Source organism: Strix aluco, chromosome Z (assembly GCF_031877795.1).
Source record: "Strix aluco isolate bStrAlu1 chromosome Z, bStrAlu1.hap1, whole genome shotgun sequence".
Taxonomy (NCBI): Eukaryota; Metazoa; Chordata; class Aves; order Strigiformes; family Strigidae; genus Strix; species Strix aluco.
The window spans coordinates 28045594-28070102 of record NC_133971.1 but is presented as its reverse complement, the minus strand read 5'-3'; the positions used below and the strand labels follow the sequence as shown (position 1 = coordinate 28070102).

The 24509-nt window shown below is 35.4% G+C and overlaps 1 protein-coding gene across 3 annotated transcripts in view; it reads left to right on the top strand.

Annotated features, from left to right (window-relative positions):
- Window positions 1–17444, top strand: part of TNPO1 (transportin 1) — a 62353-nt gene extending 44909 nt beyond the window's left edge. The window contains exons 15-26 of one of the 3 annotated variants that reach the window (XR_012621768.1): window positions 94–180; window positions 970–1077; window positions 1280–1438; window positions 1532–1619; window positions 2640–2738; window positions 2942–3037; window positions 5879–5954; window positions 6735–6834; window positions 8295–8369; window positions 10325–10467; window positions 10691–10713; window positions 11978–17444. Coding sequence is in view for 1 of the 3 variants with exons in the window: in XM_074813466.1 (XP_074669567.1) it covers window positions 94–180; window positions 970–1077; window positions 1280–1438; window positions 1532–1619; window positions 2640–2738; window positions 2942–3037; window positions 5879–5954; window positions 6735–6834; window positions 8295–8369; window positions 10325–10432 (996 nt within the window). In the remaining 2 variants the exon portion in view is untranslated. Of the gene's footprint in view, window positions 1–93; window positions 181–969; window positions 1078–1279; window positions 1439–1531; window positions 1620–2639; window positions 2739–2941; window positions 3038–5878; window positions 5955–6734; window positions 6835–8294; window positions 8370–10324; window positions 10468–10690; window positions 10714–11977 lie in introns of those variants that run through there. The other 2 variants (XM_074813466.1, XR_012621769.1) reach the window with 2 other exon arrangements.
- Window positions 17445–24509: the final 7065 nt, after the last annotated feature.

The following is a 24509-nucleotide window of genomic DNA, read 5'->3' as shown; positions in this document are numbered from 1 at the left end:
GTATCCGTTCTTAATACATCCATTTTCTAGCTTTGAAATAAAATAGTATGCAGTGAAGTGTTTCAGCAGCTGATGCATTTTCGTCCTAAACAGGAGTATATTCAGATGCTAATGCCTCCATTAATCCAGAAGTGGAACATGTTGAAGGATGAAGATAAAGATCTCTTCCCTTTATTAGAGGTAAATGATAAAAGAATCCAGATTTAACAACTTATTTTAGGAATTACACTTTACTAAAGATGCTCCTACTAGAAAGTATGACTATAAAAGCTGTCAGTGTTAGATATTTCCCATTATGGAGAAAATACTCTGTCTCTAGTAAGAAAATGTTGTGACTGAGGAAATGTCATTAGTTTTAACAGAAATATTTTAGATTTTTTTCTGCCATTCCAGAGTGTTTTCTTTGATGGGATTCTTTTAGGAGGAAAAAAAAAAATTCCATCCTTCTTCTATTCTTATCTTCTCTCCCGTTGCTCTCCCTTCATCCCTTCATTAAAACTGTTGTCAGATAAGATGAAGATATGAACCAGATAATGTAGTCTATTCTCTGTACTTTCCAAGTGTGAAGCAGAAAAGCATCTCTAGAAAAATTAGTTTTGTAACTCTTAAGTAATGTTAGGGCTTGTACATGGTCAAGATACTGAAGCTTACTGTAAGTGCTGGCTGAATTATCATAACTGTTTTTGTATGTGCTTTCTTGGCTATCTCTAAGAAGATACTGCTGCTGAGAAATTTTCTCAACTGGCATATGTAAGAGAGAGTAGCAACTTGCTGATAGTTGCCTTGGCTCAGCTAATTGGTACTGCCTTTCTAGGTCGTGTTTACTTAATCAGTTACATGTTGGTATATTTAAAATGCTGTTACCTTTTAACTTGCCTCTCACAACCAAAAGCCAATTGAGAGATGTGAGGGCAGGTAGTGACTGTTTTCTCTCTGTTGCTTGTTTGTTGGGTTTTTTTTTAATTCTAGTGCCTGTCGTCAGTTGCTACTGCCTTGCAATCTGGCTTTCTTCCATACTGTGAACCTGTGTACCAGCGTTGTGTAAATCTGGTGCAGAAGACCCTTGCACAAGCCATGGTATTTTTCTACTTTATTCCAGTGTTTTCAGAGTATCTCTGTAAACCAGTGTATTAACTATGTAAAATTATGGGTTTGCAGGGAGATTTGTAGTATAACCATTGAATATCTAAATGAAGCTGCCGTTCTGAAACTTTTTTTTAATGCATACCCTTGAGAAAATCTAATACTCATTTTGAAAATTTGTACTTGTTTGTTGCAGTTGCATAATGCTCAGCCAGACCAATATGAGGCTCCAGATAAAGATTTCATGATTGTGGCTCTTGATTTACTCAGTGGTTTAGCTGAAGGACTTGGAGGCAACATTGAACAGCTAGTGGCTCGCAGCAATATCCTGACACTAATGTACCAATGTATGCAGGTGAGATGAGTAACCTGTTTGATCCAAGGATTTTCTTTCTTCAAAGAATCAGAAACACTTGTAGAATTGTAATATTTTTCTTCCTCTCTTTAGGATAAAATGCCTGAGGTACGGCAGAGTTCTTTTGCATTGTTAGGTGATCTGACAAAGGCGTGTTTTCAGCATGTTAAGCCTTGCATCGGTATGTTTCTTTTACAGATTAAACAATTAACTTGTTTTACAAACTGGCAAGAGGCTCATTTAGCCATTGTTAAGCTCCCTATTCTGTGGGTTGCCTTTTCATGGTGTTGTGAGTTTTTGTTCTTCTTTATCAGCAAGGGCCTGTAGTCTTTTCTCCTTTGAATTCTGTGTTTAAAAGACATGTTCTTATTTTTGTGGACAGTGCAAAAGTTCATTTTTTACCTTGATTTTATAATGTAACAAACTACCTGTGTGGTGAAATACAGCAAAACAGATGTGCTTAGACTTCAGTCGCTTGCTTTGATGAATTCTTGAATTTATTGTTACATAAAATTACATATATGTATATTGAAATCAGAAAACTTGGCTAGAAGGTAGGATTTGGTTTAGTTTTTTGCTTTGTTTTTAATTTCAGTAGGAAAGTAGCATCAGTTATACACTTCCATATTTGCTGTCTCTTTCTACAGAGATACACTTGCTAAATGAGCGCTTCGGCGGGCTTGGAATTTAAAATTTGGCAGATGTTATAATTATCTTTGTGACTAATTTTTTCTTAAATTTTAATCCAAGATGTGATTGCCTTCTAGGCTTCCATTGTTTTTTGAAGCATAGCTGAATACATAGCTGTCCAGGTGATTTCAGGGTTGTTCAACTATATTATAAAACTACAAGTACTTGTTGCTGTGGTTTTTTTTCTTCTCCTTTCTTACCCTCTCCCCCCATCCCAGCAAGGAAAGGGGAGAAAAAGGGTGTCTAGAGTTACATAAAGATAAAGCCTATTAGAAACATTTTAAAATCATAATTTGAGAAGATTTGCACTGATCTGCTTAGTTTCTAAAATGCAGATTAGTCTGATATATAGCGGAAATATAGCTCTTGTTAATTTATGTGTAACACTTTCCAAGCATTTCGATAGGCTGATGTGATTTTTTTTAAAGACACTTTTTTTCCCATGATCTTATAATAATGGTACAAGATGGTTGTATTTTGTGATGAGATTTTAAAATGTTGTTCTTTCTAGCTGATTTCATGCCAATTTTGGGAACCAACCTAAACCCTGAATTCATTTCTGTGTGTAACAATGCCACCTGGGCAATTGGAGAAATCTCCATCCAGATGGGTAAGATTTAATTTTTTCTTTGAATCTCTGCACATTTAGCATGGTTTGTCTGTGTGGTTTGGGGGTTTTTTTAGTGATACTTTCATGTTAAAAATTAAATTAAATTTGAGATTCTTGTCCTTGGTAGTAAGTTCAATGTACCCAATCTATTTATGTATATTAATGGTCATTTTCTTCTGAATCTTTTTTTTTGGCTGTTCCAGGTATAGAGATGCAGCCTTATATTCCAATGGTGTTGCACCAGCTTGTAGAAATAATTAACAGACCCAACACACCAAAGACGTTGTTAGAGAACACAGGTACCCAAAAACTGAACCATACATGGTGAAGGGAATTAGAGAATCTTTTTATAATTATTTTGAAAATTGAATAGGGGAACCACACCAGAACTGATTTTATTGCTATGTATTTGGCTTTTATAAGCAAAAGCAACTCTGTTTTGCAGAAGCTCTTACAAGTCTCAGTCTTGCAGCAAACCATCTATCATATATCTAGATTCTTAAAGTTATTGCTTTCTCACTTTTATAACATTTATTATCGTCTGTTTGATTAAATATTCTGATTTTATTTATGTATTGAATATGACAAATGTATGCAGTAACACTTAAAAGACTTAGTTCAGACTGATTTTAATAAATGCATGTCCTTACACGTGTACTGTATATATATGTCTAGTGTTTGAAACAAATGTGATTGGCATTTATAAAACAAATAATGAACTATCTGAATTTACAAAAAACACTAAGATAAACTTGTACTATCATGCACAAAAATCTAGATCTGTGATGGCAGTTTTACCACCACATAACTGAAATTATGTATAACTTATGTCACCTTAATATAAGTACTTAATAACAGATTTCTGAAAAGAATTCAAATAGCGGCATGCATGTTTTATGTTCTGGCCTACAGCTTTGCCTTCCAAATTAGGAGCAATCCCCAAATGCCTTACTGAATCAGAATTTCTGAGGCTTGTTTCTTTTGCATTTATAGAGGGCACGTTCTGGTATGAAGAGCACCTTCCATACTTCAGCAAAACTTTATTAATAATTTGACAGGTTTCTGGTTTACTATTTTACTAATTGAGAATCTTTTTTTTTCTGTTTGAAAACTGTCTTCTAAGAAAATGACAGTTTAGTCTTTATACCTGACATGATTGAAAATGATGCAAATTCAGTGATACAGTTACATTTTTGAGCTAAGCAAGAGATAAATTGGAGAGCGATTATCAATGCATATTTTCACTCCGGTATTCTCTAAACTTAAAAGCTGCACTTTCATTGCTCCCCTCCCCCTACCTACGTTTAGTATGGAAGGTGAACTTGAAGGAAAAATTAGGTTGTCTGGCATATTATAGGTACTACTTTTTGAAAAGAGAATTTTGGAGCAAATACCTTCTTGTGAAACATACCATATAATAGTACAGCAATATAAATTTTCTTTCCCTCCACCCCTGCCCTGATCCCCTTCCTCTGCACTGATGGATGTGTAATACCTGTAACTGAGAGGCATCCAGTACATAAATGTTTGCTTCCATCATTGTTAGAGAACTTTTGGAAGCATCCAAACACTGACTTTTTTTTTTATTCTCTTAATAGTTACTTTAAATGTGGATGCATAACTGCAAATAAATGTTGAGTGTGGTGTACTTATAATAAGTTTGTTGTAGGATATTGTGCTGCATGCCACTAGTATGTGCAAGAATATTACTGTTTTCTGCTTTAGCTTGCTATGCAATGAGCTATGAAAACACTTCTATGGAAACATGAGACCACCCTAAGTAAAAGTAATTGCATAAAAAATAACCAGTACATGCCAGAAAGTTGAGGTTTGACAGAGATTACTATTCCTTGTACAGACTGTAGCTGTGAGAATTTGCAGATAAAACTCAAAAGTGTATTTTCATTTGAAAGTAGCACTTCCAATGCAGTTTTAAAAGTTAGACGGCTGAAAATTTTAGATACTGCAGTTGAATAACATCAGGATGAAACAGTACATTAATAGTGAGCTTCAGCTTTCATGGAATGAGTATGTTTTAAACTGCTAGCATATCCTACACCAAACTTTCATTGGAAAAAGCATCATCTGCTTTATTGCATGTTTCATGAAACTGTTCACAAATGCCTGTTAATTAGAGTGTTGCATAGTATGTCCCTTGAACATAGGTTTCCTTTCTCTGCTTCATATAAATCTGCTGGATTTTAGTATTATTCATGTATTTTGCTTCAAGTAATCCTGATACATTATTCCCCACCCTCTCCTTTTTCTAAAGATTAATCTTTTGTGAGTTGAGCAAACACCATTAAAACACATTTGCATGATGATATTTTCTTCAGTCTGTCCCTCGGAACAAAGGACCAAACTACCTAATCATGTGATGAAGCAATTTGCTTTTCATGTGTCCTTATGCCTTGGTATCAGAAGTCAGATTTTTACATGACTTCTATGAGGAAGCTTTTTGTGAACAGGAGAAATATTGGGATTAAAGAATTGATTTTCTGCAGTCAGTTGCTGTGATTTAGGAACCACTTTAAATTCTCTCTGAGATTATGAAGATGACAGATATTTGGTGCTCTTTGAGAAGTGTTTCATCAGCTTAGCGCATTTAGATAGACTACAATATTTTCCATGTAAAAGTATTTATAAATGCATTTTTACTGATAGAGTAGGTCTATTAAAATCTTGAATTCTAAATATTGAAAAAAATTTTTTAGAATACTTCGTACTAAAACTGAAAATGATTAATTACTTTTTATCAAGAGTATCCATAATAGTACATTTGAATAAAAACTTCAGAATGTATGGTAGGTAAATTTACTGTAAGAGATTCCTCTGAAGAGGGCAGAATGACTGCTTATATCAGAAAGCCTTTGGATCTTAAATCGTGTTTTTGGTGTTCTCTCATTTACTTTAATTTTTCTTTTACCCTGGAGAGTATACCATATATGTTGCTGCCTCTTATTTAGGGGGTGGTAATAAACAGCACTGGTGAAATCTTATGTTTATTATCATACACGGATTCTGTTGGTTTCTGTTTCTGAGTTATTTGTTGTTTTTTCTTTATTTTTTCTCCTCCCCCCTCATTTGCTCATGTCTTGGTTGGCGTTTGGTGGTGTATAACCGTGATTGCGTTACCTTAGCAATAACAATTGGTCGTCTTGGTTACGTTTGTCCTCAAGAGGTGGCCCCCATGCTACAGCAGTTTATAAGACCCTGGTGTGTATTATTCAATCTTTTTTTTTTAATTCATTTTTCTTCACTCTCTTTCTTTCTTTCTTCTCTCTATCTCACTTTTAGATATATTTTCAGTTGGTTACAAAATCTCAATCCTTAATCATTGCCAACCATGTGACTAATCTTGTCCTATCAGGTTTGTGAGTTTTTAGTAGCACCGTCATGTATTCTTTATGTTGTGGCTAACGACTAATTTATGCATGGGATAAGATTGTCACATGCTTGCTGTGTTAAAGCTTGACTATGAAAGAGCATTTTAAAATCCACCAGAATGATAATACAATGCATGCAAATACTGTAAAATTTAAACCGTGCATTACTTTACTTAAAATTCAGTCTGAGGCTTGAATTGCTGTAAGGAATATATGTTTATAGATTTGTTATGTATAAAATAGCTTGCTTGCTGCTGTAAAAGTTAAATAACTGTTCTGTAAGTGGTATCTGACATAATTCATACTGTGATAGTATTACATGTTCTGCTTCTAATAATGATAGTTTCTATAAATATTTCAGATATGTTTCTTTTGTATTTAATGGAATACAGGTCACACTTTCTGAGTGTATATAGTGCAACAGGAGAACAAGATTCTGGAGATGATGCCTAATGGGAATATGCTAGTAAAGACAAGCATTTTTCTAAGTGTTCAAAATAGTGTTTCAAATGATCTTATCAGTGTGACTTATTCCATCAAATACTGCCATCTAGTTCTGACTTGATTGAAGAAAAAGTAATAGCTAAGTTTTGCTCTCCCAACTTGCTAGGTGCACCTCTCTGCGAAACATAAGAGACAATGAGGAAAAGGATTCAGCGTTCCGTGGGATATGTACCATGATCTCGGTCAACCCCAGTGGAGTAGTCCAAGTAAGATATGTGAATAGATTTTAACTTCTTTTGTTTACTCATGTGAAATTTAGTGAAAGCTGTATATGAAAAAGTTTATGTATATGTATATGAAAAAGTTTAGCTTAACATGATTCCCTACATTACATCATGTAGCTTTACTTTGAGGTCAAGGAGGCCAAAATGTTTACATTGCAAATGATGTGTATCATGATGCTTCAATAATTATCACCTAGTGAAGGAAAGGAGAAAAGTATTGATAAATTCAGGTTTTGTCTTTTACTTGCAAAGTATGTGTAAATAATGAACTTTGATTAAAATAACTATTTTGATACTTCTGTCAGATTGTGGTCAGGATCTGTATGAAGGTATAAGGCAAAAGCTGACATACTTAAACCTGTTTTCCAAATGTAACCTAGGCTTTTAAAACAAGAAACAGAACAAAAACAGTAACCACCCCTTCATTCTTAAAACTTGGGTAGGGAAAATTCTGTTTCAACTTTGGGTATATTGCTTAAATAGTCAATGTGACAAGGACCATGCATCTCTTTAAAATAAATGGTATATCTGAAGAATAGAGTAGGATTTGCTCTTTAGTCTCCACACCTCCAAAGTGAAGCTGTACCAATGTAATATTTTCTGAGAGAAAAATGAAGGTGATTTTTTCCTTCTCCTCTGTCTGGAATTACTCTTCCTGAAACACAAGAATTGAGCCTTGACCTTGTTTTGAAATTGTCAGATCATTTCACTTATGCCTTATTCTATACTTAGCATTTCCCTCTTCTGCTGTCTATTTGTTCTTTCACATAGTTTAAGGGGAGGGGATAATTAAGGATGCTTTTCATTATTCCAGCTCACCTTTGCTGTAGTTGTTATCCTCTGTTCCTACCCAAAAACACATGCAATATCAACTTAATGATTAAAGACTGGTGTTTTAATGGTGTAGTAGAAGGTATGCATCACAGCAGATGGACAAAATATGGGGGTTTTGGGGTGCCTTTAGTTTTGAACCTGTATGATAAGCCTTCTGTGTGTCTCAGAAAAAAATTCTGGCTCTGCTTAAAGAAATACAAGAGCTTTTTTTTCCCTAGCTGGAAATGCATGAGAGAGTGAGTGTTGCAACTGTGGTCTTGAGTTTGTTGGTTGTTATTAAGGTGATTGGTCCTTGAGCTTGGCATGTGTACTAGAAGAATTAACGTTAGGCAAGTGTGGTGTGGGAGGAGAGAGTTGGTTACTTTTAAACTCTGGTTTTATTTAATCAAAAACCTGATGAAACAAAGCTATTCCTACACTCAGCTATTTCTATTTCTGGACACTTAGGCATACAATAACTTAACATTACTGTCTGAATTAACTGGCAAATAAATACATAAAAATAAGAGCAGTTGCGAAATAGGATCATTTCATAGAATGAACATCAGGCATTGTTTTCAGACCTATAAATTGAGGTTTCTAACCTGTGTGATTGTTTAATCTTATAGGACTTTATTTTTTTTTGTGATGCCGTTGCATCGTGGATTAGCCCAAAAGATGATCTCCGAGACATGTTCTGTAAGGTAAGGTTTCTAATATAACACTAATGATGGTTGCTTTGCACCCTCTGGGTTTTTTTCCTTGCTTTCTATTTCCACTGTTAGCACTTAATGTATTTGTGGTCGTGGAGGCTTCTTTGCAGGGTCATAAATTTTCAGACAAAACAACATAAAAATCCTGACATTTTTAAACTTACATTTTCTTATATGCATTTGTGTTATTCCAAACTCTTTTAACAGTGTTGAAAAATTCACTTGAGATCTTATTTGAAGGGATGATCATCCTCAAAGAGCTTTCCATAATGTCCAGCCTACTATGTGTGGCCTGCATTTGGAAGAACAGGGTCTTTATACCACATTTTAAGCTGTTTTTCTAGAAAAAAAATTCTAGCTGTTTTTCCACAAAGATGCCTACTTTATTTTGGAGAAGTATCTAGAAAATTGCAAATGAAAAATATTCCAGTGGTATCCTGATCTTTTTCTCTGACTCCTGCTGAAAATAAATTTTCGGGATTGCTTAATCTTCCTCAAAATCCCTCTTGGATGAGCAAGAAACTAACATACAGTTATACCAAATAATACATCCCTAGACAAAGGGTCAATAGAATTTAAGGGAAAGGACTGTTTGCCTTGTGTAAAATAAGCACGGAAAACCCACCCAGAATGGGATGTATTGTTTGGCACTAGTGTGTTAGATTAAAAAAAAAGAAAATAAAACGTTTCAGTTTCATGAACAGATGCTGTTATACTGTTCAGTAGTGTGGCTCCCCTCATAAGTTGTAAAGTGAAGTCTCTGTTTTTAGGAAGGATGTGTGTCAAAAGTTCGTGATAACTCCTCTCAAAGTAAAAATTGAGCATATTCCTAAGTACTTACTACGATCATGGATCAGTATTGGCACTTTTTCTTCAAGTAATGCCATGAGTGAGCATCAGAACAGAAGCTAGAACTTTATTATCCCATCTTTAAGAGCAAAGACAGAAATCTTACTGTCCTCGTTAGCTTCTCAGATAACCGGTCTCCTTCAAAGGAACATCACATCCAGAAAATGCACGGCTGTGATTAGTCTTGCATCAGCAGAAGGAAACAGCAAATACTTTCAAGCTTAAAAGAAAGTCCAGGATGCTGTCTGATGATTGTCCAGGGCAGTCTCAGTGCATGTTTCTGCACTGGTCCTTCAGCATTTGAATACTTGCTTCAGTAAGTTAGGCTCCTCTTTTTCAGATTATTTCCAAGTTATCCATGTGGAATCTAATGCATTCAAACTGGACAAATGGTTCTTGGTCACTTGGCATAAGGACATCCTTGCCTTTTAAAACTTATTCTTTTGTGCTCTTTGCCACACAAGAAAGGAGACAAAGCTTTCTTCAAGTGATGTCATGCATGGTTTTTAGATTAGTTCCTCATGAATACATGATTGCTGTAGTCCAGTCAGATGTTTTTTCCAACAATAACTATGCCTTTCAGGAACAATGGGAAAAAAATGGATTGCCCAGTGTTACTTTCTTTTTTTTTGGTTTGGTTTTTAGCACTAGAGTTATTTGTGCTAGAAACTGACAGGTATTCATTCTGTCAAATGCTGGCTGCAGCTTTGGCTCATCCTTCTCACAGCATATTAATGCATTTTTAAAAAGAAATGTGAATATGGTAATCTTAACATATATAAACTGTGTCAATTGATAAAACGTTTAGCATTCTGAAATGGACTAACTCTAGGTTGTAAGTCACCTTACTCATTAAAAATAGATACGTATACACACACTAATTTGTGTATATTCTGTACGTCACCCTTAAAAGAAAAAAATTTCAGTTGAGAAAGACGTTACTAGACTTCCTTTGTTTCTTAGTAGCATTTCAGTATTGGAGAATTCAAATGGACAGATGGTACAGTCCAGCAGTTTGTGGCTTACTGCAAATGTTGGTAGTAAATAATGTATCCTGTGTTTAGTGATTATCTTGACTTCCCCCCTCTCGTTTGCAGATTCTTCATGGATTTAAAAATCAAGTTGGGGATGAGAATTGGAGGCGTTTCTCTGACCAGTTTCCCCTTCCCTTAAAAGAGCGCCTTGCAGCTTACTATGGAGTTTAACCTCGTGCACTGTAGCTGCAATCCCATAATTAGAGGTAAGCACACAAATCTTCCTTGCTAAACAGAGCTGTATAACAGACTTCCTCCCTGTTTGCATTATATGAAACAATTCATTCATCAGACTAGAACTTTTTATGTATGCTGGATGAGGTATCTTTCCTTCCTATAAGAAAGGGAAAAAAAAGGTATGATAGTATATCTAAATGATGGTAGCTGTAGCAAAAGCAGTTGTCTGACTCTGTTATTTTATTTTTACAGAGAGAGAGAGAAAGAAGGAAAAAGTGAGTGTTTAATATGCACAGTAGTGTGTCAAGATAAGGTTGGAAGTGTAGGGATAACAAAGTGCCGATTCAAGTTTAATAAGCAACGTGATAAATATGATCCTCAAGCCATCATACTAAAGACACAGGCTTGTAGATGGCAGATGTGGTCTAAGCAGGAATATTTCTCTAGGTTAAAAAAGTAAGTTTGTTAACACACTTTAGCCATAAGTCCAATATACTCCTAACCACATCTTTGCACTGAATAAAGGATGTTATGCTAATACGTAACTCTACTGTAACTGTAGATGTGATGTTTTGGGGAGGCCAATATGTTTATTATTGCCATGTTGCATTTTGTGCACCCATTCAGAATTGTTGCAGTTCTGTGTGGAGAATGATTCAACTTAAGCAAAGAACAGTGATAGCGCATTCTAGAATTTGTTATATAAACATTGTTATACCACCTTGCTTCGTCTGCCACCTGTCCACACTGTATAAAGCAAATTTCCCATGTGTGAAGTAATGTGTCACTGTGAAGAGATTATTATACTACCCTATTCATTGAGTCTTTATATAAATTTGATACTTGCTGTAGAATTTTTGTACCAAAACTATGGGAGTGAATTATGCCATTCTGTTTTATTGTTGAATGGACAACTACTTAAAAAGTCAGTCTAAGCTTTTTCAAAATCCTGTTTGAATTACATGTTTGAACTGAACAGTGGATTAAAAAGAAACCAGTTTCAAACATTTACATGTTTATCAATGAGGGCCTTTTAGTTCTGACGGAAGGGTGTTTTCTGCTTCTAATGAAGAGGAATATAAAGTGATAAAATTCACCATTATTCTCAATTTGAACTGAGAAGACACTATGGCTATCTTATTTAATCCACCTAAAAGTGAAGTTGTTAGGTCAGCAGCAGTAAGTTTAGTATTCTTTCTCAATGTCATAACTGTATCATAATTTTATGCTAAAAATAGAAAAGCTTGTTAGAATAGATAGGACTGCCTTTATCTTAAATCTAAGCTTAGCCACTCTAGTGGAACTGTCAGTATGTTTAAAGCATACATAGTTGTTTCATGAATAATAATTTACCTGATATAAACGAGCTCTTTTCTTTACAGACTTTAAAGGGAAAATCTAGGCATAAATTAGTTTTTAAGTTAAAGACTGGCACCTACTGCTTAAAAAAGGCAAAAAAACCCTCTTTGTTTATGCACAGATCTGTCAGTTAAGGTTCAAGGTAAGATTTAATTATACCCTTATCTTTTTCTTTTACAGGTCCTTCAGTCTGGGAGACTATGAGGGAGCCTCTGCACCCAGGGAAAATGTTACCCTTTACTGGGGGGAAGGGTAAACCAGTAGGGAATACAGTACAATCCCAACCCTACTGGGAGGGGCGGGAGGGAGGTGTTGCCGTCACTGTATTAAGTCGATGTTGGGAAATGTTTTAACATCTGGAGCCTTTGTGGGTGGAAATCTGTCTCCTATTACAACTCTGCACTGGATGTGAAGAAGAAAAAAAAAAAAGGAAAAAAAAAAAAACAAAACACAAAAAAACCAAAACAAAAACCAAAAAAGAATCAAAAGAATCTAGTCACAAAACAGCACATTCTGGAATATTGTGGGGAATTGTACCAAAATAAGAACCATTTAATTGAACCATAGGGATACGTAAAGAGGAAAACTACTTTGCGCACAATAAAGGAAACCTAAGAATGGGGGTCACAAACAGTAAAAGGCTTTCTTTTTTCTTTTATGTTTTTTTAAGTAAGGGTTTTCTACATTATTTCATCCTGCTTGATGGGATTCCTGAGTATTTGCATGTTAATGAAGAACTACACAAATGAAGTTAGTACAGTTAAAATGAAGCTTGTGTCTAGGAGCAGGCACTTGCAGTGCACAATATAGAAACCCTATCATAAATTAATAAAGGTTAACTTGGACAAAATGAAGCAACCTGCAAGCTGCCAAACGAGTCACTCCTTTCATTTTTGGGGCGAGGGGAGGGACATTTTAAAGGAAAGATTGACATCTTAATTTCTACATTAAAAAAAAGAGTTAAAGTAGTGGATATGATTTGATTATTGTACTTAATTAGATTTAATTTCTAGAGTAAGGCATTATTCTTAACGTGCAGTTTAAGGTTTCAGGCATGCGTTCTGGCTCGTAGTGATCGGAAGTCATTTAAATTAGTGGGAAAGTAGCATGCTTGCATCACATAGAGTGAAATTGGTATACATTTACCTATGTTGCGCCAGTTTTGTGTTGCAGTTTACCAATTCAATATAGCCCTGCATTTAAAATTCCTTTTTAAGATTCTGTGGAACTTATTTTTATTAATAATATAGATATAAAGTACTGTAGTAAACAATTAGGCCTTGAAATACCTTTCTAGGATCTGTTAAGAATAAGATTGATATTGTATTGTGTGTAACCTGCACAATGTGGAAAGCTGATATAGCTGTGCAAAATATTTGCCTCTGTGCTGTCAGTGTGATGTGCTTTCTGCATGGTTATATACTAGTGATTTTATCAGAATCTCTAAAAATGAGTTACATGGTAAGACCCGTTAAAGGCTGCATAAATGTTAGTTGGCACGTAAAGACAATTGTAGAAGTTGATGACATGATTGCTATATTTGTGTTTATTCCCACTCAACATATTACCTTCTACGCTTTCTTTTTGTTCAAAGCATGATCTTAAAGAGATGTTTAAGTTAATGGATGTAATGCAGGGTATCTACACTGTATCGGCGCATGTTGGTGGCCCTTTGTGATGTAGTTAAATGCACAAGGGTGCAAGTTTAAAGCTACAGACTGAAAGTTGGTTTGGATCCTCTTCATTTCATTTGTTTAGCTTTTCTGTTGTGTTTTTTTTCTCTACTTACATGTATTCCTGTGAATAAATCCTTGTTAAGTTAACCCTTTACTTTTCCTTTCATGTGTATTTTCTTATGTACTGTGAATGTGAAATCCTAACTGGTACACTTGATCTTGTGTCCATCTGAAAGTGGCAAGTCTTTAATAATTTAGATTGCCTAAAGAGTATCCCATGATGATAAAGGAAAATGGAGAGATTTTTAACTCTGCTGGTCAGAGGAGAAGCCACACCTTTCCATTTTTCAAGTGCTGCATAATTAATCTGCAAAACAAAATTAAGCCATAACAGCCTTTTTGTAGATTTAGTTTCTCACCTTTGCATTGCAGAATGGATACTGGATAACAGTTTTGGGGATTTTTGTTTGGTTGAGTTCTTTTTAAGAACTTGCTCTTCTCTGCATGGTTCTGTTCTCTGACTGTTGAATGATTTAGCCATTGCACTGAAGTTTGAGCTGTGTGAGTGTGAACTTATAAATGCTGTTTAAAGAGTTTTGATTTTTCTTATGCATGGTAGAATGCATGTTTTACATGCCCTCCACCCCCTTTTTTTTGGCTTTGCAAATTTTAATGGATTATGCCTGAAAAACAGTTTGGACGTGTACTGGATGAAATACATTCAGTAATGCTAGTACATAGCGTTTATTCAATTCGGTCAAAATTGCATGCGATAACTTACTTTCAAATTACATTGCTTTGGTAGCAAATACAAAATTCCTCCTTAACTAATAACTCTGGGGTAAATTAGTAATAATAACTAAAAACACTTTAAAACCAAATTCTGGAAGGGGAAAAAAACCTAAACCTTTAAAATTTTGCAAGGTGGGATACTACTTTAGACCCAAACTTGCTTTAATTTTGAGAATGTTTAAACATTAGGGGAGAGTTTCAGAGAAACAACATTAAAAGATTTGTAGAATAGAAAACCTACCCAAATAATACTGTAGCATAGCAGCTAGAATCTGAGTTTAACTATTAACTTAAATTTCAGAAAGCCCCTTTATCCAAATAAAACCATTCCACCTCACCTTGGATTAGCTTAGGATGCCACTTTTGTACATACGTATTTTAATAGGTATTTGTACAGATGTGAACTGATCTGGTATAACAGCAAGGAAAATAAATAAAATAAGGCAGAAATAAACAGTATTGACAAAACAGTCTTTCTGTCAGTAAGTTTTCTCATGGTATATTTTAAAGCAAATAAACCATATTCTTGATGCATAATGTAGTGCAGAGATTTGCAGAAGCCAATTAGGGTATAATGTGAGGTAAGAAAAGTTCTGAATCACCATTAACATCTATAATTCCATTATTGCATCATGGGATATATAAAAAGCATCTTAATTCTTGTGGTGTAGTCTTGACAGTTCTTGAATGTTGACTGAATGTTTATACTGGTAGAATTGTGAGTTTGTCTTTGTTACATTCCAGTGTTTCTGCCTCTTGGCATGCTAAAAGCACGGCTTACTTCATTTGCTCCTTACACACTGAATAAAGTGCTGTTAGTGTGCTAAACTACAGAAATAGCCGCTGCTAAGTAATGGTGTAGATTTTCTACTTGAATATTTTTGTTGTAGGAACCTCAGGAGGTCGGTGTTTACTGTTTTTATATATGCCTTTTTCCCATTTTGAGTTTCCCTTTTTGAAGGATTCTGAGAGTGAACAAAAGCTGCTGATCAACCTAAGTTGGTAACAGAAAGCGTATTTAAAATCCTTATAAATGCATCTTTTTGGCAGTTCTAAATTGCTGTTAAATTAGTCTTGAGTGAAGTTCAATACTAAATTTTTTTCATTACACATTTGGGAAACAGCTTGTTTCATTTAGGCAAAAAGATTAGAGTAATTCATTATTTTAACCACTGCAAGCAAAAATAATCAATTTTGTAAATTTTTTCCAAAGCATGATTATTTTCTAAATCAGTGAAATATGTATATATTTAAATTGTAATAAGCTAATTCTTATGCTTTAGTTTATTGCTCCTTAAAGCTTATACTCAAAAGATCACTTTTAGAAGAATGGGTTTAAAATTTATAATCATTATAATTTTTAAAAGTTATGAAGTAGCATAAATTTTGTAATTAACAATATTGATACACACTGTGATTTTTTTTTTTGTTAGGACTTTTGTGCTAGCATCAATCTTAATTACTTAAACTGCATATATTGTATAATAGTAAAAAGTATATTTTAAAACTTCAAGTGGCTTTCCTCAAGCGAAACTCATTGCTACTTAGAAATACTCAAATACTAGCTTTATCTCAGGTGAATACTCTTGTACCCTTTTTGTTTAGAACAGATGCTAATACAAATGTGTCTTAGTTCTATCAGTTTATGTATTTCATTTAGGCAGCTCTTCTGTCTTAAGCTTACTCTAAATTAACCTTCTACTGTGGGACAATAATGACTTTTGCTTCACCTGTTTTATTCATATTGAATGTATTAACAGATAAGGTGCAAAAACATTCTTCCCTTGAGGAGAATGCATCCATATTCAAACAACTGAAATATTTATTGAAAAATGCTTTAAATGCAACGTTATATTGGAAATTGTTTGTTTCAGATTTTGTCAAGGAAAGAAGTTGCAACTTAACACTAACTGCTTCAATACTATCTCTTTTATGAGGATGATAGATGCATAAAGCTTCTATATAGGGTCTAAAGAGTAACTTTTTATCTTAGATAAAGGTTAAGCTCTACAGTGAAATGGCAAAACATCCTGCAGTTAATATCAGATAGATGCTGATGTAGTTTGCATACTTTTTTTATATTACATAAGTATTTCCAGTAACCTCATCTTGAATAAATAAAGCTTGATCAGTAGCTGTGTATTTCACTCACCTATGCATTTTCCAGAATGACTTGCATCCATCAATATTTTAGGTATTCTTCTCCAATAGAAACTGGTTTTTGTCTGCCACTTTGCACTTGGTGGTTGTACTTGATGGTTGGATGCATTGGATGATGGATGCACTTGATACGTGGAGCAAGCCAGTTTTAGATTATTATTTTAAATGGGAAACTGAGGCAAGCACTCTTGTTGCTTACCTTGGATATTCTGGTAAAATAACAAGGATACTTATTCACTTGAATGTACTTACATGAGGGAAATTTAAAATGGCTCTTTCAGATTAATTCCTGTGTGGTGTTAAGTAAGCCAAATCCACATCTTGAAAAATTCAGCACTTACAGTATAGTGTCATTTTTCTGTAAGCTGGTTCTGTTGTGCTACTTTCACCTTAGATATCTATTTCCTTACTTTGGGAGGGCAACAAAATTGAGAAGGCCTGGGTGTTTTTTGCGAGGACAGCGATTAGAAAAAAAGATTGGTATAAGCAGGTTCATTTGGCTGTTGAAATATCCACTGTAGTATCTTTTTTCATGGGAAGAGATAGGTAGTTATGTTGTACATTGTCTGACTTAGTAATACTAAACACTTCTAAAATTTTAAATTGGATGCAGTATACAAAATAGTTTAAAATGAAAGATGACTGGATCTTTCTGCTGACAACTTAGGTTGTGTGAGTTTTGCTTGAAAGCTTTAAATCTGAAGTTTCTATATCTGCCACAATGTTGGAATGTTTCCTTCAAAAACATATCCTCCTGCAACCTCTCAAACTGTACTAAATTGAGTGATATTTCTTGAAGTCTGCTCTGTGCTAACAGAACTTCATTTTAAATAGAATATGGTTTAATTTTTGATAAGCTGCTGAATTTTAAAGAGTTTTTGGGGCCACCAAATATTTTGGATCATGCAGAGAATATATATTGTACTGTAGTAATTTTGTATTTACATTTGTATGATGTGACATAATAGATGTGAATGTTAATCACTGCTTGACTATGTTAATAAAATCATTTAAATATAGATGTTGCATTCCAATTTTTAATGAAAGATTAAAATTTCATGTCAGTTTGTTTTTCCTGACCCAGTAGTGCACTCTTCTGGTTCACACATGTAAGTTCTGGAGTCTCTTGAATAAGGATTTTCATTTTACCTGAAAGAAAATGTTCTTCGGATAACTGTTAAGGTCTGTTAGCTTTAGATGTTTCATGCTGCTTGAGGGCAGATCAGTGTAGAAATAGGAGGTTTACATGAATGAAACTAATGCCTGTTGGGTGATAACTGAGAAATGGTACACTGACTGTATTTTTGTTTGAAACAGCTGATGCTTGCCAAGTGTGACCAAATGGGAAAGGTGGGGGGGGAAAAAAATTGTTCTCATTGCTTGTGCTATCAATGATATGATTTTAAAAAGGGAGTAAACTAGAAATAAATTAAAATTATTCAAGACCTTGAACAAAACTTGCAGTGGTCTTAGTCTAATTTTATGTAGCTTTTATAGGACCATGATAATACAAACTGTTTAAAGGTCTGTCCTCCCATTTATATAACGTCCTGATATAGGAGTCTTTAAATAGGAAACTAAAAGTAGTAGCTCCCCAGACAAAATCCACCCATGCTGATTTGAACACTTTATATGTTTACTTCCAGTATTTAACAGTTGGTCAATAGCATGTAGACAACTTAGACAATTACATACATGTAGCATGGATAGTTTCAATAGTGTAATGAATAAATTCAATAAAATGCATTGTTATGATGTAACTACTTACTATAATAAAATTTATAGTAGAAATTAATTGCTGCATACTCAGCTGAAAGTCTGCCTAACAAAGGACTTCAATTTCTGCCTCCAGAAAGAGGAGAAGCTATGGAACAGCAGTTGACAGCAGTGTAGGTATGTAGCAACCAAGTTGATTATCAGAGAGATCAGTTCCTGTTGGCTGAGCACACCAGTGGCTGTGCGGGAGGAGATGGGAAGAAGTTCTGGTAGTTTGTTTTGTTTTGTTTTGTTTTTTCCAAATAGCCCCCACCAATCCTCTTCCTTTGTGGGGTACCTATGATAGAATATCCTGCTGTCAGATGTTTTGTTCAAGTCTCCTACTATCAGCTTAGAGCCTGATCTTAAGCTGTGACCTCTTAATTTTGAGTCTGAGGTTAATTAGTACCCCTATATACAAACCAGATGAGTAGAGTAAGTACTAGCACCTTGAACAAGTGAAATTAATCTTACGATGAAGTTTGTGAACAGATTTCAACAGTGTGAAGGATTACTTTCACCATAGGTCATGCTATTTCTTTTAAAAAAAAAAAATCTAATTTAAAGATGTACTTGAATGAAAAAGCATTTCAGTAGGTATATTGTGCATCTAAAATAATTTATGTTAATTGCTCACAGAGTAGATGTTGGTAGCTTTTCTTATCCCAGAATGACTCACAGTGAAGCATACTGTTTATGTAAAGTATTAATATGTAAAGTGCATTTCTTTTGGAGGCATTTACCCATGTTTTGCATAAAATGAGCAGTATATATCTGAAATGTCCCAAAACACACCCAAATATTAATCTGAATACTCGTAGACTTAAAAAGGTTGTTTCCAATAATCAGTCTGCTTTTTAAGGAAAATATTTACAATTATGCTGTACATACATTAATGCATATATGTCTAAGTGGCATATAAGGAATTATTTTTCAATTGCAGTTTTTCAGGAAGTTTTTGTGACACCAATTCTTTTTTGCCAGACTTTCATTTGAATCATAAAAGTAGAAATTGAGGTATTTATTTTGTAGGTTTAGGTGTAAATCATATTTGCCAAATCTTAATTTATATTTAAAATATAGAAATAAAACATGTCAAACCGATTTGCTGGCAGCTTTACCCATTTTTCCCTTATTGCCCCTTGGCAAAATTGATACCCATAAATTTCCTCTATTAAATATACAGGGGAACTTAGTCTTCCCTTGTGTTTACAGCATACAGGTTAATTTGGATGTGTAACTACTGCAGTATTACTATAACTGATACAAATATTCTTAAATTTTCCATTATTTCTCTCTGCACCCCCACTGCTTAATACAAATGCCAAATAGAGTGTTGGTTTTCTGATTAAGTACTGTACACAATGAGAAGCAATGTTAATTTGCCAATCCTTTTACCTTGAAATGTTAAGGAATGTCCTTACATGTAGGACATATTTAATTTGCAGTTTTCTCAAGCTATCTTTCAGCTTTACATTCATGTTGTCTTGTTGGGATTCTGTGACTTACAGATGCAGAAACTGTGAAGGGGTCTGTAGTTCAAAAACTCAAACATAGTGAATGAGAGCATTAAAAAAGGGATTTGCTTTAAAACTAAGAACTGCTAAGAAAAAAAAAAAAAGGGGGAAACTGTTTTACAACTGAATTGTAAGGTGGTATTTTTCTTCCCAGAACCGCATCTTGACACAAGACATCTTTCAGTGTATTCCTTTAACTTAATCCTTATCTCAAAAAGAAATTGAGTCATCTAATGTGGTTGGGGTTTTTTTTTTTCTCCTTAACACACTGATGGTCATAGTCTTGCATAAAATTTTTCATTTTGAAATGTACATGTTCAAATAAACATTTTGGAACCATGTCCAAAATAACCCCCGGCGTGTAAGTATGTGCACCTTTTCCTTCTAGCTTTCAAAATACTTTGGAAGAACAGGTGAATCCCATGACAAAGTAAGAATTAAAGTATTCATTTTCTTCATTTACATACCTTAGCTTAAGGGGGTAAGATAGTTGCATCGCTGTCTCCAGTACTCTGCCATAGGAAGATGTAGCTAATGTAGTTTTGCTTATGCCCACCCTCCTTATTGAAGGCCTTACACACCAAAACTGTTGTCATCTTTGGGCCAAAACCAGATGGAAACTAGAACCTTAGACCACAGGTCTCACTTGTTGCAAGCATTCACTCATCTGTGCAACTTTCTCAGTCCATAAAATGGCAGTGTTTAACAGGTGGTTGTTGGGCAAATAATTGCCCAATGTAGTAACTCAGAGTTTAGTTTGTCTAATTAAGAACCGTAGGCATCTTGGCTACTTTTCTTTCAAAAAAGCCCAAACCTCAGTATCTTAATTTCAAATTTGGCAGAAATAACAGGATGTTACTTGATGTGTGTGGAGACAAGAGGCCCTCTAAATCATTACTAATACAAGTCTGCACATCTTCATAAGCACCAAGGCTTTAAGAGTTTTATCAAGGTGGTAAGGACACTGTGAAGTTCATGTCTGTCTTTCAGCCATTCAAGCTGGTGGCTGCCATTAGTAAGCACTAGTGTGCGTGTGTGTGTGTATATATATATATATGAATGTTGTGAAGAATCAAAAGTAAGAATTCTTTTTCACACAGCATGACTGCTGCCCAAATGCAAACCATTCACTGCCCCATCCTGCTCATACTGCCATTCTGATTTTTAATGTGCAATCCTAATTAAGTACCTGTATAACCAAATTGTTTTACCGCTCACAATATTTGAAATAGCTGCTTCTTACCTAGACAGCTAAAAAAATCTGTCCAGACTAATATCTTTCATTATTTTATTTACTATCTTTCATAACTTGTTTCCAAGCCTTTGCACTGCCTCTTTATTAGTACAGTAACAATTATAAACTCTATTTGGTTAAATTAAGAACACAAACACCGTTTATTCCACCATGTGTACTAAGAATACTTTTCTGAGATACCATGTAATCTTACTAGCTTAGCTTCAGACCCTCCTACCACTAGTTACCTTTTCTGTTTCTGTCGTATATTATAACCAGAGCAGAGAAGATCTTTGTGATCTAGACATCTTGCTTATGTGGTAGGTACTATGGAGCACTCTGGTACTACGTGAAGATACACAATCAGAGCTTGCTCTTCTAAACTCTTCAGGTTTGTTTGCTTTTCATTGAATTCAAATGCTTTAAATACTTCAGTCTTTTTTCATTTATGTTATTTTTACTAGCTGACTGCAGAGATAAGCTGCTTCAAATTCATTGATTGACATATTTGCAGGTAGGTGCCTAAAACGTGTATGCAATGTCAAATATATTGATACATCCACAATATAAATTCAGCTAACCATTGGATGTATTCTTGACATTATTACAGCATAATAATTTATGTTATTTCCCCATATTACATAGAATATAGATGAAAAAACTCAGTATGGTTTTTCTGTAGTAATGCACTTCCTGAATATATTAGCAATCTCCCAGAATTTTTCATGTAAGGATGAAGTGTGACTAGAAGTTGTCACAATGGCATCTACAACCATTAAACCATTCCAGTTTGTCATTACTAATGTTCACCAACACTTTCCAATCCTTACATTTGATTGAAGGTTGATTTGGTGAAACATGCTTTTGGCAGCAATAGAGCAGAAGAATAATAAAGGTGGAGTACTGGCACCAAGTGACTCACTGTGAAACAATGCTCTTGGGTTCATAATTTGAGTAATTGAAATAATGAATGGGATGCGATCAAGCTTGGTGACTAGATCAATAGAAGTGTGCATTTAAGTATACAGTGAGTCAGATGATGCAGCCTAATGGAACACATCATTCCAGAGATGTTGAAAACAGTGTCATTAAAGCTTGCTGTAAATCTTCAACAGAACAGACAAATCATTACTAGCTTTGAAAGAACTTCAATGAGGTATTGCATAAGTTGAAAAAAAAATCAGTTGATCTCTTACTGTAATTAATGTGGCTAGCTATAACTCTGTGCATGAGTATTTTTGTTTATCTTAAACTCAGAAAAGACGTTAGAAACATCCATCCAACCGAGAAGCGTAGTGCAGGCCATAATCTCACCAGTGATCTCTCACCAGACCACAATCTGAGTTTGTGCATATATTTCAGAAAAGGGCCTAGCATGTTTTAAGATTGTGTTGGAGAATTCCCCAAACCCCTTGAATAAATTATTTCAAGTTAACTGTATTTGCTGCTAACTTTATAATCTCCTAGCCAGATTTTTTTTTCCTGAGCTATTCCAGCTTTAAATTCTGTCTATGGGATTTCATTACGCTTTTTGTACAAAAAGGCTGCAATAAATGTCTAGTCATGAAGGTAAGGTGTAGGTCATAAGCAAGTGAGTTAATAAACCTCTGGCTAATGTCTGTGCAGGTATTCAGGCACAATTGCTTGGTTAGAACATAATCCTGGTGTTTTAAAATCCTACAAGGTAAACTGACAGTACTTACTGATGTTAAATGACTCTTGAAAGGGATTTAGCTAACAATTCACTCTGTCTTCCTTTTCCCCTTCTCTTGTTCACCACAGTGGTAAACAACTCTAGCATTTTATATCTCCTGGTGCTCATAATCTTCAGAACCTCAGTTGGCAGTAAAAATTCATGTTTACCTATCAAGACTCTTTGTGTAGTTCTTTTAAATAAATAAAGAAAGAAAATGCATTTTTCAAGGCATCCTCAATCTGGTATATGAAATATATATATGGTATATAAAATGGCTTCACTTCCATCTGCTTCTTCAGGTTGTCTTTAAAGTGCAATGTTAGATTATCTATTTTACTTGAATCAGTTTCTTACTCATTTTTAATTTATAAAGAGCTTTAAATATCAACTAGCTCTTTGGCAGTTCATTATGATATTAAGTAATGTAATAATCTGAATTATTTGGGGCAATTACTTGTATTCTTTATTCATTTTACATTAGCACATTCAGTTGTAGGTTCATGTGTCAAGGATTTTACTAATAATTGAATGTAGTTATTTTACCTGGAGTTCATAATCCATTTTCAAATGGCTTAGTCATAAGGCAAACTTAGTTACTATAGATAAAAATATAATATATGATCTTTATTTTTCAGTCATATTAATGTCTGTAGTCTAGTTGCACTATATCTTTAGTATCATATTTAACAAGTTCTTTCAAGGAACAACTTAATGTATATAATACCACATCTCAGATGATCTATACCCTTTAAAAGAACTGATTGTTGGAAAAAAGTTAACACTTATAAAACCAGAAGCTGGAAATATGGGAGGATGGTTAAATTGAGATACAGAGAGCAAACTGGAATGCTTTTCTGAGGGGGAACTCTGAGCTAAATACTTTCTTTCATGTGTTTGCAACACACATTAATGTCAAATGGCATTATTTTTCAAAAATTAGGATTATATTCATAAAACATAACCATTAACTAGTACCTAATACCTTACAGAACATAGGCCAAAGGACATCAGTATTAAAGCGGAGGCAGGTGAGATTTTTCAAACCATAGGGTTTCCATCAGTGTTAAGGGAGGACCTTGAACACGCACTATAGAATATCAGCTTCCTACTTTTTGTACGTTGGATAAAGCTTTGTGCTGACAAAAGTGTGGATGAAGTTTTGATAAAGTGCTTACTACATGTGTGGGTAGGGAAAGAGCTGCAGCCCCTCACAGCAGTGCTTAGACCCGGCTCCCTATTTTTAGCCAGTGATGAAAACCTAACTGCTCTCCTGGGCAACGAATCCTCTCACTAAGGTAGAACGGCAACTGTTTGGGGTTTCCAAAAGAGCGCGGTGGGGCTGACTCTGCCATCAACAACAGATTAAGGTGCTCTCGCTGAAAAGCAGCGCTGCAGACACGGACTGGCCACGGACGGCACGTGAGGGGCCCTGTCTCTGGTCGAGCCCCTGCTGCCTGGCATACCCGTTCAGAGTGACCCACCGGCTAACGCTCCACATCAATTACACGAAGGCTCTGGACACCGAACTGCCCCTGAAGAGGGAGGTTTGGGGTAAACAGTTTCTCCAGACTCTGCCTTCCGCTGAAGAGCACCGTTTTGAGGGGCACGTCCCGTGCCGCGGCAGCTGCGCCTCACGCCGCCCGCCCGGCGGCCATCCGCCCGCCCGGGCCCACGGCGGCGGGAGCGCGGCCGCACGCAGGGCCGCCCCGGGCCGCCCCCACAACGGCGGCGGCACCACCGCCCCGCGCGTGCCCCTCCAGCGGGGGGGCGGAGCGAAGCGCAGGCTACGCGCCTGCGCAGAAGCGCCGGCGGCCGGCGGCGGCTGGGCGCGTGCGCGGGGCCGGTCCGTGCGGAAGGAGGCGGGGGCACCGTCACGGGAAGG